The sequence below is a fragment of the Carassius auratus genome, chromosome 48 (assembly GCF_003368295.1).
Source record: "Carassius auratus strain Wakin chromosome 48, ASM336829v1, whole genome shotgun sequence".
In the NCBI taxonomy this organism is placed as follows: domain Eukaryota; kingdom Metazoa; phylum Chordata; class Actinopteri; order Cypriniformes; family Cyprinidae; genus Carassius; species Carassius auratus.
In genome coordinates, this window is record NC_039290.1 from 2,592,093 (window position 1) to 2,603,906 (window position 11,814).

Below are 11,814 nucleotides of genomic sequence, written 5' to 3' on the forward strand. Positions count from 1 at the left end.
ACAAAACTACCAGTACCTGGTTTAAGGACCATGGTATCTCTGTTCTTAATTGCCCATCAAACTTGCCTGACCTTAACACCATAGAAAATCAAACAATGCAGAAGAGCTGAAGGCCACTATCAGAGCGACCTGGGCTCTCATTACACCTGAGCAGTGCCACAGACTGATCGACTCCATGCCACGCTGCATTGCTGCAGTAATTCAGGCAAAAGGAGCCCCAGCTAAGTATTGAGTGCTGTAAATGCTCATACTTTTTTATGTTCATACTTTTCAGTTGGCCAAGATTTCTAATAATCCTTTCTTTGTATTGGTCTTAAGAAATATTAGAATTTTCTGAGATGCTGAATTTGGGATTTTCCTTAGTTGTCAGTTCAGTACTGCCGCTCCCTATACGCAGAGTACGCAGTCTGCGTAGGGCACCAACTCCCAGAGGGGGCACCGTCCCAGTTGCTCTACAAAAAAATAAAATAAAAGCTCCATTCTCCGCAGAGAAAGAAAAAAAAACAACATACATAAAGTTGGATGGCTTTGGACGTTCGAGAGTCTCAAATTTAGGGACCGTCTCTAGTTACATGCGATATTGTTATACACTTTTCTAACGTCAGTAGCATTTGAGGAGAATTACTTACAGTCATAAAAACAACTGTAATTGTCCATCTCGGTGTCAGCTATAATACACAATTGAATTGAATGTTTGATATTTATTAAAATAAACTGTAAATCATATTTAAATTATGATACTTTTTCACATGGGCTCAAACGCAAATTTGAAACTCATTAGCATTTGAGGAGAAAGACTTGCAGTCATAAAACAATTGTAATGTGTTAATTTAGGTGTCAGCTACAATCCACCGGTTTATCACTTTCAGGCACATTCTTGTGAAAGTTTTTTTTATTTTTTATAGGTTCCCTTACGAAAATTACCCATGGTTTTAACAATAACACCAAAAATCATCGTTCTTGTAGCCATGGTGTCTGCAAATTAACCATGGTTTTGTTACTTCAAATAATAATTTACAAAGAAGTATTAATATACTGTAATATTTTTTGTTGTTGTTGTTGCTATAAAAACAGATCTAAGCCATCAATAGCCTTTAAAATGACTTAAAATGCATTATATAAAAAACAATAAGGCAATAATGATTTTTTTATAATAACACTGTTAAAATACATGTACATGTTATTACAAATGCCTGCAAAGGGAGCAAAATTCCATGTAATTGTTGCTGTTACACTTACAGGACAATCAATCCTTGGTCACGCTACCTGAACATTTAATTTACTATTCACTTAATCTTTCATTTTTGGCCACCTTTTTGCTAGATGATACAGCGTTTATAATTTCTTCAACAAAAAACGTGCAAATCACAACCCTTATAAAAATAAACCATGGTTTTATCATAGTAAAACTGCTAAATTTCCTTTTGAATGATTTCTGAATGCTTAAGACTATAGAATAAATTTGAGTCATAATAAAGTTATAGCCATAGGTAAATGTTGAGAGCTACAATTGTAATTTGTAAATTATACAATTTATTCATTTACTTTTTTTATTTAGTTAAAGTTCTATTTTCACTCCTATAGTAGGTGTTTTCTTCCCATCATCATATTTGAGGCACAACAATACAATCCTGTATAATAAATCAACTTTTTGATGATATTCTAATCAGCACCTGTACATATATTTACATTGGAAAAAGTACTTGGAAGGTAAGTCTTCCAGCTAGTGGCTATTTAATAAAATTGACTTTGAATTGAAGGTCTTTGATCTTTTCATATTTAGTTTCAGTGAAAAATGGTCTATCGGTAAAATTATTATTATATTATAAATAAAATTATACATAACTTTGTAATCTTATCCAATTTCTTCTAATTCCTCTAATTCTTATTCTTTGAAAGTTTTTGCATGAAGATATGTTACACTTTCTTTGATTTAGTGAAGACGTATGCATGTTTTTATGTCTACATATGTTAGCATACTGAGAGACCCTAATGCTATTTGAAAACCACAGTTTGTCCAAACCTGTAGGTGCCTTACATCCTGTTTCATTTCTACCAGCATGCAACAAGGTGCTTCAACACATTACATAGATCTCACACTCTCATCAACGTTATGAAGGGACTTTACATACTGTTTTTAGCGCAGAGTAAGTATATTTTTAATGATTTACTTACATGTGTTTTTGTGTTTATCTGCATTGTATTTGTTTAGTAAATTAAACCTACATTTCTGTCAGAGTATAATTGTATATGTAAAGCGCTGTAAATGTTGTTTACCACTTAGAAGTTAAACGGGGGGTGAAATGCTCGTTTTAACTTAATATCCTGTTAATCTTCTGTACCTATAGAGTAGTACGGCATCCTTCATAACTCCAAAAAGTCTTTAGTTTTATTATATTCATAAGAGAAAGATAGTCTGTACCAATTTTTCCCGGAAAAACACGAGTGGCTGGAGGCGTCACGTGTGGGCGGAGCTAAAGAATCACGAGTGCGGGTGTAGCCATAGACAGTAAAAGAAATGGACACAGCGATCCCATTGGAACTCAATTGAGACAAGTGAAGCCCATTTTTAGCGTTTTTTAGCACTTCCGTTTCTGACGCGCAGACTCAAACGAAGCTTGACGACGTCAACAACCTGTCTGACAGAGACTGCGAGCTTGAGCGGGGAGTTCTTTGTCGTGAGTGAGCAGGAGTAAGTATTCTGATTCATTATTTTGTATAGTATTTTAAAATGTAACGCCAGTACGCCATACTAAGTTAATTGCCTGCGAGCTTCTCCTCCTGTCTGTACGGTAATGCGACAGAGAGTCGAGTGGTTATGACGCAATCGTTAGCCTATTTTTTACAAAAACTGTTTATACAGGGCCATAATGTAACATAGAAGGTAATGGAGCTCTTTATACATTGTCGTGTATCTTTAGAAATAAATAATGGACAAACGGAGTCTTTAAACGCCTCAGATGTAAAGTTATTCGCTGTCAAAGTGACGCCAAAATGAGTGGGAGTCAATGGGAATGCTAACGCAAGTGAAGTTCTGCTAAAAGATGGCAGCCCCCACCCGACTTCAACTTCCGGTGGAGTTCGTTGCCGCCTGGGTGTAGCAGTCGATTCTGTTCCCCTCGGAATGTCTGTTTCCCCTCGGGTTGCCAGGTCCGTGTAATAAACCCAACCAAATAGTTAATTAAACATTTTCCCAAAGTAGCCTAAATTCCGCGGATTTGGCAACATTCCCGCATGCAAATACACCAAACACACCTGGATGTAAGGAAAGCAAAAAGGGACACATTTCTTGCTACACTGCAGCATAGTAAAATGATTCTCACACTCCCATTTATGTTCTTTTTTTACTTTTTTTTATTCATTTTGCAGTTATTCCGTTACTTTTGTCTTATGTTTTTAAATTTCAAGTTGAAAAACCTCTCGTCTTAAATTTATTTTCAAGTTTAAGATTTAGCACGGTATTTTGAACTATTTGACTTGCTGTACATCCAGTCACGCTTCTTGCGCACGCTAGTTCTGATCGTACGTATAGTAACTCGGCAACTACGCAAGAATTGAAGTATGTTTGCGTAAAGGGGAACAGACATTCCGAGGGGAACAGAATCGACTGCTACACGAGTAGGCTTTTGCGTTGACCTGTGACATTACCGTGAGGAAAAAAACATCCAAAACAAACCATGGCTAACAGTCAGATTCAGCCGTATATTTATGATCCAGAATCAGATCCAGAGGCTGAAATTTAACAAGAGCAGCATCAGCAATGACGTCTCTATGTGGTATGTACTGAAACTGTACATATTTGCTTAGCGGTTTTGGAAAGTAAAAGTTCCACTTTTATGTCGACTTTTTTTTTTTTTAAGCTGTACGTTATATGTGGAAAGTGCAGTTTTATGCCAACATCGCATGTTGTTTACTTGATGTGCTTACGCGCTGATAGCTAAGTTAACAACACAGAGATATTCGAAGCAGTTTTACTCACCGCATGCAGTTCTAACACACGATCGTGACCCTTTTTCGTTGGGACTGCATTATCCTTAAGACATAAACGATGTGCAAATCCGGGGTCAAACTGGGCCTTGTTTGTAAAACAAGCATCTTCGAAATGCAGGGAACAAACAAAAACACTTGCACAGCTCCGTTGATGCTCTGTAAAAATAAACTCCATCCACTGGTCCCTTAATGCTGTAATCTGTGCAGGGTTGTCTTGCCCTGGCAACCAAAAACACACTTCTTTTGTGACAATTCGGTCTCTCGCTCTGATCAGTGAATGTCTGTGCTCTCAGTGCTCTGCTATAGACGGTTTCAACGGCATCAACATAAACAAACGTTAATGCGCGTGAGCGCTTTTGTGGACCTAACTTAACTTCCGGTAGACTCCAAATAGAATCAATAACAACAGCCAAGTCCATCTAGAGTAGATATTTTTTGATAACAAACAAAATATGTTTTCTGTGTGGATCAGGCGGACTTAATGAAAATGCTATTTCATTATTTGCCAGCAGGAGATGTTTTAAAGCATAGACATAAAGCGCGAGAAATAGAGGTTTCCCCAGTAACAGCTGAAAACAAAGCAGAGCTGGTACGCTCACACGCTGCTTTATCACGCATATAACATGCACGTCTTCTTTCAGAAATACAGCGATATAAAAACACCCGTGCCTCGTTTTGATATTTAAACATAAATGTAAGGAATTATTATTATTAAACGTGCAGTACGTTACGTAACGTTACGTTACTCATGTTTATTAAAAGAAGCCTTTTTGAAAATCGATCAGTTTTAAAATTGTTGCGAGTCTCCAAAAATAAATAAATGTATGGGAAACACATCCCGCAGCACAGCCACCGGAGCCCAACTTCAGTCTACTCATCACCTTGGCTTTAACTGCATTTGTAGATGGCACCGCAGCCAGACCGATATACATAACACAGACCGGAAGTTAACTTAGGTCCAGAGCGCGCGCTCTTCCGGCAGAAGTGCCCTTAGGACCCATATAAGGAAATTCCGCTCCATCTAACGTCACACAGAGCCATACTCGAAAAAAACTTTCCGAAACTTGTGACAAACTAGAAGAGGTATTTTTGGAACAAAAATACTCCTTCAAACGTACAACTTAATGTTTGAAACTTTGTCCATGTTTAGCATGGGAATCCAACTCTTTAACAGTGTAAAAAATTCAGTATGCATGAAATAGCATTTCACCCCCCCTTTAAGATATACATGACCACCACACAATTTGTATGAGTACTTTAGGTAGAAAAATAAACATTTCACTTCTGGATTATAATCTTATTTGCTATCATGTTAATGCATTTTTAATGACTTGAATTGGCATCACCTGAATCACCTTCTCTTGTTCTCTTGTGGATCATATATATATTTATATGAATTATTTTTAAAAAAAAATAAGAAAGATCATACTAAATGTGTTCTTTTTTTTTATTTAGTACTGTCATGAGTAAGATATTTTAAATAAAAGATGTTTCCATATAGTCCACAAGACTAAAAAAAGTATTGCTGAAATTATTAAAATAACCCAATTCAAAAGTTTGGGAACCCTTAGTTCTTAATACTGTGTTCTGTTACCTGAACGATCCTTGACTGTCTTTCTGTTTTGTGATGGTTATGCATGGAGTCCCTTGTTTGTTCTGACCAGTTAAACTGAGAACTGTTCTTCAGAAAAATCTTTAAGGTCTTGCGGATTTCTTCAGTTTTCCAGCATCTTTGCATATTTGAACCCTTTCCAGCAGTGACTGTATGATTTTGAGATCCATGTTTTTTTTTTTTTTTTTTTTTTTTTACAGTTTAAGCACTCAAACACAACTATTAAAATGTTAAAAATGTTCACTGATGCTCCAGAAGGAAACATAGATGCATTAAGAGCTGGGGGGTGAAAACTTTTGGAATTTGAAAATCAAGGTAAATTGTACTTAATTTGTGTTCCGGGAAACATACAAGTATCTTCTGTTGCTTATTAAGGGTAGAACTAAATGGAAAAACTTAATACATCTTGTTTCCTTCTGGAGAATCAGTGAACGTTTTAACCTTTTTTAGTGGTTATGTTTGAGTGGCTGAATAGTCCTCAGTGTTAAAATATATAAATATATTTTACTCAAAGTTTTTTATCAAAATTGTACAAATCTTCAAATATCATATCTGAGCAGATGGTAAGAGTTGTAACCACTGGTATTTCCACACAACTTTCCACACATATATTAAACAAAAAACATGCAAAAACAGAATTTTATAGGTTTGCTGTTTTAGAAAGATTTTTTATCAAAATGTTTAAAATAAAATTAGTTTGAAGAGTGAAACAGATTATCAAAAATGAATAAGTGTAGGGCTGGAAATTGGTTCTATATGCATCAGTTAGTGAAAGTGAAAGTCGTGAAATTTGGCAAGTATGGTAACCCAAACTCAGAATTGGTGCTCTGCATTTAACTCATTCAAGTGCACACACACAGCAGTGAGAAGAGAACACACACCCGGAGCAGTGGGCAGCTATAGATCCAGCACCCGGAGAGCAAATGAGGGTTCAGTGTCTTGCTCAAGGGCACTTCAGCCATAGGTATTGAGAGAGTGCTGTTCATTAACTCTGATTGGACCAAATGACTTTTTGTGCCCCCTTAAACGTAACGCACGGAATAACTAACCAAACTTGCATTAGACTTCTTATATTGCACGTTTTTGATCTACATCATTAATGTCATCAATGATTTTATTAACATTGTTTCATAGAGTTGTGACGTTCGCGAACGAACCGATTCTTTTGAACGGCTCATAAACATGAACGATGGGAGCCGAGTCGCGACTGGAGAGGAGCCGTTCTTTCTATCGTTCTTTTTTCCTATGCGTGTTCATACAAATGAGCTCCGCCAGGAGACAGAACAGTTATAGGGGGAGGGGCGCACCCAGCGCAGGCCAACCCTTTATAGCGTGATGATATTAGTTATTAGTTGTGCATGCATTTACATTGCATTTTGTGTTCATTTAAAACTTATTTTAAAATCATTAAAAATGTTCTTTTGTGATACTGTACTTGTATAGAAATGTTTCACTAAAAGCTGTTTTCCACAGACATTCATTGCAGCCCACTTTGTTATTGTTCATTGACTTGAAGGGGCTGATGTCCTATTTGCAAAGTTTACAGTAGTAATAGTATGTAGTATGTAGACATTTCCATTTTATTTATTCTAATTTTATCTACTTAAAAAAAAAAATTAGTTTTCTATCAAAATGTTCTTGTGTGATAACAATGTTCTTGTGTGGAAGTGTTTGTAGTAAAAGCTGTTTTGCACAGAAATTCATTGCAGCCGGCTTTGTTTTTTATGTTTATTTGTGAGTAGGTATTGTATGAATAACATAAGTCAACGTAGTTTTACACACACACACACACACACACACACTTTGTACTAAAGGTAAATCAAAATAATGATGTCACTGTCTAAGCAGAGGGATTTGTGCAACCCTATGGAATATAGTCGACACATGAGAAATGAGGTAATAATCAATATTTCAGAATAATTCAAACTCAGATATTGGTGTGTGATATCTGAGCTTTAATTATTTGACTACAAATCTCACCTCATAATACCTCCCAGTGATTATTTCCAGGATAAACTGAGATGCTCCCAAGCTGGCTTCTTAAAACTGACTAAATATTTAAAAAGAGCCAAAAGAGCCATTCTTTTGAACGGCTCTTTGAAAGGAACGGATCGCGAAGATCCGGATCCCCTCAAAGAGCCATAAATCCCATCACTATTGTTTCAGCAGTACTTGGCTCACAGGAACAGTAATCACTACAACGGTAACACTAGAAATGCATAACACATTACCTTCAGAAATGATTCAGACAATTCATTATCCAACGCATTATTACACAGAACATAATTTTAAATATAATTATATTCATAAATGACTGTTAAAACATCCCAAAACAGCACCCAAACCTTGCAAAGACCTACCTCATTAATTATTCAAATACAACAGCCAATGGCAAGTCTCCAGCAGCATACCTTTCAATATGTTATTTTTGTGTTAGTAGTTTTATTAATTCAAATTACAATATGCAGTTTGTTTGTAAGTATATGTATATTTATATATAAATCATGCAATTCATTTAGTTAAGCATACAGTATTGTATTGTTTATACGCAATTCCTTTGCGCAGCTGAGCTGCACATTGCATGCGATCTCAGAATACATTTTTGGCGGTTGTACAGAAAAGCTACAGTATGGATATAAGAAAGTGGTTTAAAGATTCGTCGGTGAAAAAGACGACTTTGTTCAACACCAACGTGTGTTGAGACGACTCTGGAGCTAATGAGATGGTAGGATTGGAGAATTTATTGTCTAATGAGACACAAGTTCACAGCGTAGACAGAGCAGCGGGTCTAATTATGAATGGGTCTACTACTAGTGATGACGTGATTGCCGTCGCTCTGGCTGTGACTGGGCAAAGCTGCAGGCCATTGATGATCTTGGAAATGAAGGACCGAATCAGATCATTTTACAGCGATATTCTGCTTGCTTGTATAATAATAAAAATCGCTCCTTTGTGTCTTCATGGTATCAGACTCGTGACTGGCTTGATAGTGTCAAAGCTGATGCAGCATTCTGCTTCCCATGTCGAGTGTTCAATAGTGCGCACGCCGTAGTAGAGACGTTGAGATCATACGGTGAAGTATTTTATTTGAATAATTGAACAAAACAAGACTATTGTGGTCTATTTTAGTTATAGCCTAATATGGGTTATTATATTGTTATGGTCTGTCTCAGATCATTAAAAAAAGTGTGCCCCCCTATGAAAATTAAATGCCCCCCCATTTGGTTTGTTCTGGCGACGGCCCTGTGATTGGAGCTAAACGATTGGAGAAATCCTGTATATGTCAGGCTTGTGTCTAGGGTGATTCCAAGGGTCCGCCAAAGGGAGAGGGGCCCTGAATAATAAATGTGCTTGAATAAATAAAATCAATATATTTTAATAATCAACTTTATTTCTACAATGTTTAAAAATGTAACTTTTTTTTCTTTAGTAAGTCTGCAGTTTCAGTGTGATAAAACAAAGATTCAAGCCACAATTGGAAGCACATTGACTATTATCTGCACCTATGAAACATCCAAGTACAGATTTAGCAAGAAGTACTGGTGTGCTGGAGACTCCAGATCCTCGTGTGAAGTTCTGATGGACACAGATGGATACACACAGGCCACATACCGAAGACGGGCTCAAATCACTGATAGAGTTTCTAGAGGTTTGGTTGTTAATATAGGAGATCTAAAGTTGGATGACAGTGGAATATACTGGGTCGCGATTGACAAAATTTATGCTGATATAATGACAAGGATACAAGTCACAGTAACAAAAGGTAAGACTTTATTTTCATCATGTGAAGTGTGATTAAGACAATATGAAAGATCATTTGGCCAGTGTACCTATAATTGTTCACATTTTACTCTTGAAAATTGTACCTACAAGGTAAGAAATATACATTTCATTTTAGAGGCTGTGATAAAACCAAAGGTGTGGTCTCTCAGTTCCCTAAAGATGACATGCTGGGGACAACCGTCTGTGTTTCGCTGTAGGAGTGAGAGAGGAATGGATGTGCAGTACTCTTGGTACAGAGTTGGACACCCAAATAACATTGTCGTGCACCATTCCACCGATCTCTTTCTCCATTGTTCAAACATCACTGAAGACAGTCAGTTTTTTTGCTCGGCCTTTAATGACGTCAGCAACCAGAACAGTGATTTTGTTTCTCTGCAACTACTTCAGCCTGCAGACAAGGACTGCGTTTATCTCATCTCATCATACAGTGAGTTTAACTTGTACATTAAGTATTTTATTCTGCATTCTGGAATTATTGGTTCTGATTGGTCAGTTGCACCAAGCAGTGTTCAATTAACGTGCATTCAGACCAAGAACAATAACTATAACGTATGATGAACTGAGCAAGATTTTTAGTAATTAGTATTTAGCAATTAGCATGTACATGTCTATTAAGTCCATGAGACTGTAGGATGTCCAATTCATAATTTTAGCTTTCAGATGGGTGCTTGCAAGTGCCCCCTTGTGGCTGCTACATGATGTAGCACTTAATTTATATAGTAATGTGTGTGTATATTTAAGTTTACATGATTCTAAGATGTCTGAATATAAACCTCTCCTTTTTTGACCAGCTTTCTCTAGCTATGACTGTATAAGAAGCACAACATCACTCTCAACATCCATCCAAACGACAGAGAACTTCCTGAGCTCTGCAACAGTTTCTCATATCACGTGGAGTCAGAATAAGACATGGAGTCAGAATAAGACAATGTACGTTGATCCGACATGAACAGAAAGCTATTATTCAACATGGTAAAATGAATCAATTCAAAAGAAGACAGCAACCAACCCCTTCTTGAGAACATACTTTGTAAAAATGAGTGGTTTATAATGAATTGTTTAAAGAATTCTAAAGATTAGTTCACCGAAAATCATTTCATTCCAAACCTGTATGACTGACTTTCTTCTGTAGAACATAAGTACTGATAGGAGAAAAGTTGAATAATAATCTTTTCAATGCAATTGTAAATAGGAATTTACAGTAGTTTAAAAAAAAAAAGTCATGTTTTTTTGTTTTGTAGGTCCTGGTCTGGTTTACCACTTTGGTATGAGTGTCTTCGTTGGATTCTTTCCTCAGTTATGATTGCCATCTTATGTGTAGTGCACGCATGCTCAAAATATACATCAAGAAGACTTACGGCTCAAGGCAAACACCCCAAAGACATTTGATTAAGAATCATGGTTTTACCTTTATTACAAGTCTTTCTTTTGCAGGTACATACGTTGCATCCTTTTTAATTCACGCTGACTTAATTATATTCCTTGTTCTTATTATCTACAAGATGTAGAGTTATTTCAGCCCCAAACTGCTTAATTCATTCAAACTTCATTATGTAGATATTTTAGCTTTAGACGTGTCAAGTGTTATATATATATATATTGAAAAAAATTTATCTGGAAAGACAATCCTCACATTTCAAGCAGATATCAACATTAATGCAACATGCAAATTATCACACACAATGAGCTATTGTTGAAGTTGTTTTGTGACCTTGATCAAGAATCTGTAAAGATATATTTTTCTTACATTAAAAGACACCCAAATAAAATAAAAAAGTCAACCAAATACACTCAGTTTTCATTTAATGCAGGGATTCCCAAACTTTGTTAGCTGAACCCCTTTGGTCTAAAATATTGACTTGAAGTACCCCCCGAGATTTAAATGTAAATTTCAGTCATTCCACACATTCACATGTTCACGGTTCTCTGGTGTTGCATGAAACACAGAGAAAAAAAAGGTTTCATTTATTTATTTATTTATATTGTACATTATACTTGTTTAGCATTTGATTAATAGTCTATAAGGCAGCGGTATCAGAATTTCTGCAGGGCTGGAGCCCTGTAGAGTTTTGTTCCAACCCTGCTCCAACACACATACCATACAGTAGTTTTCAAATAAGCCTGAATTGTCTTCCTATTGGGACATGAGAGAGTCTGTATTACTTACTATTGCAGAAAGCATAATGGTCAACTTGGATCGAGTGTGCCTTGATAACCAATCACAATACAGCCTCTTTGTCACTGAATTTTAGTCAGACTGGTTTGACACTCAATTGCAGTTTATGGATACCATAGGAATGAATGGGAAATGTATGTAAGATGAATCCTAGCTGTGGCAAAAAGTCTGTGACTTATCATTTAAAACAAAACATTTACGGTCTAAGCTCTAAAAATAGTTCAATTCAAAACTATCGTGTGGTGTAAAACAT

General features: G+C 36.3%; 1 protein-coding gene across 1 annotated transcript; it reads left to right on the top strand.

Annotated features, from left to right (window-relative positions):
• The first annotated feature begins 1,624 nt into the window (after positions 1 to 1,624).
• On the top strand, positions 1,625 to 11,122 carry LOC113065339 (uncharacterized). The gene is made up of 5 exons (XM_026236563.1): positions 1,625 to 2,147; positions 9,033 to 9,365; positions 9,501 to 9,812; positions 10,177 to 10,315; positions 10,627 to 11,122. The coding sequence occupies exons 1-5, from the start codon at positions 2,114 to 2,116 to the stop codon at positions 10,772 to 10,774; spliced, it is 966 nt and encodes a 321-aa protein (XP_026092348.1). The 5' UTR covers positions 1,625 to 2,113; the 3' UTR covers positions 10,775 to 11,122.
• The last annotated feature ends 692 nt before the right edge of the window (positions 11,123 to 11,814 follow it).

What these genes read in the sequence shown, in the direction of transcription:
- LOC113065339 (XM_026236563.1), top strand. Translation starts at nt 2,114, where the DNA reads ATGAAGGGACTTTACATACTGTTTTTAGCGCAGA. An exon ending in ACAAGTCACAGTAACAAAAG is followed by an intron (nt 9,366 to 9,500) that starts GTAAGACTTTAT and finishes ATTTCATTTTAG; the next exon opens with AGGCTGTGATAAAACCAAAG. An exon ending in TTATCTCATCTCATCATACA is followed by an intron (nt 9,813 to 10,176) that starts GTGAGTTTAACT and finishes TTTTTTGACCAG; the next exon opens with CTTTCTCTAGCTATGACTGT.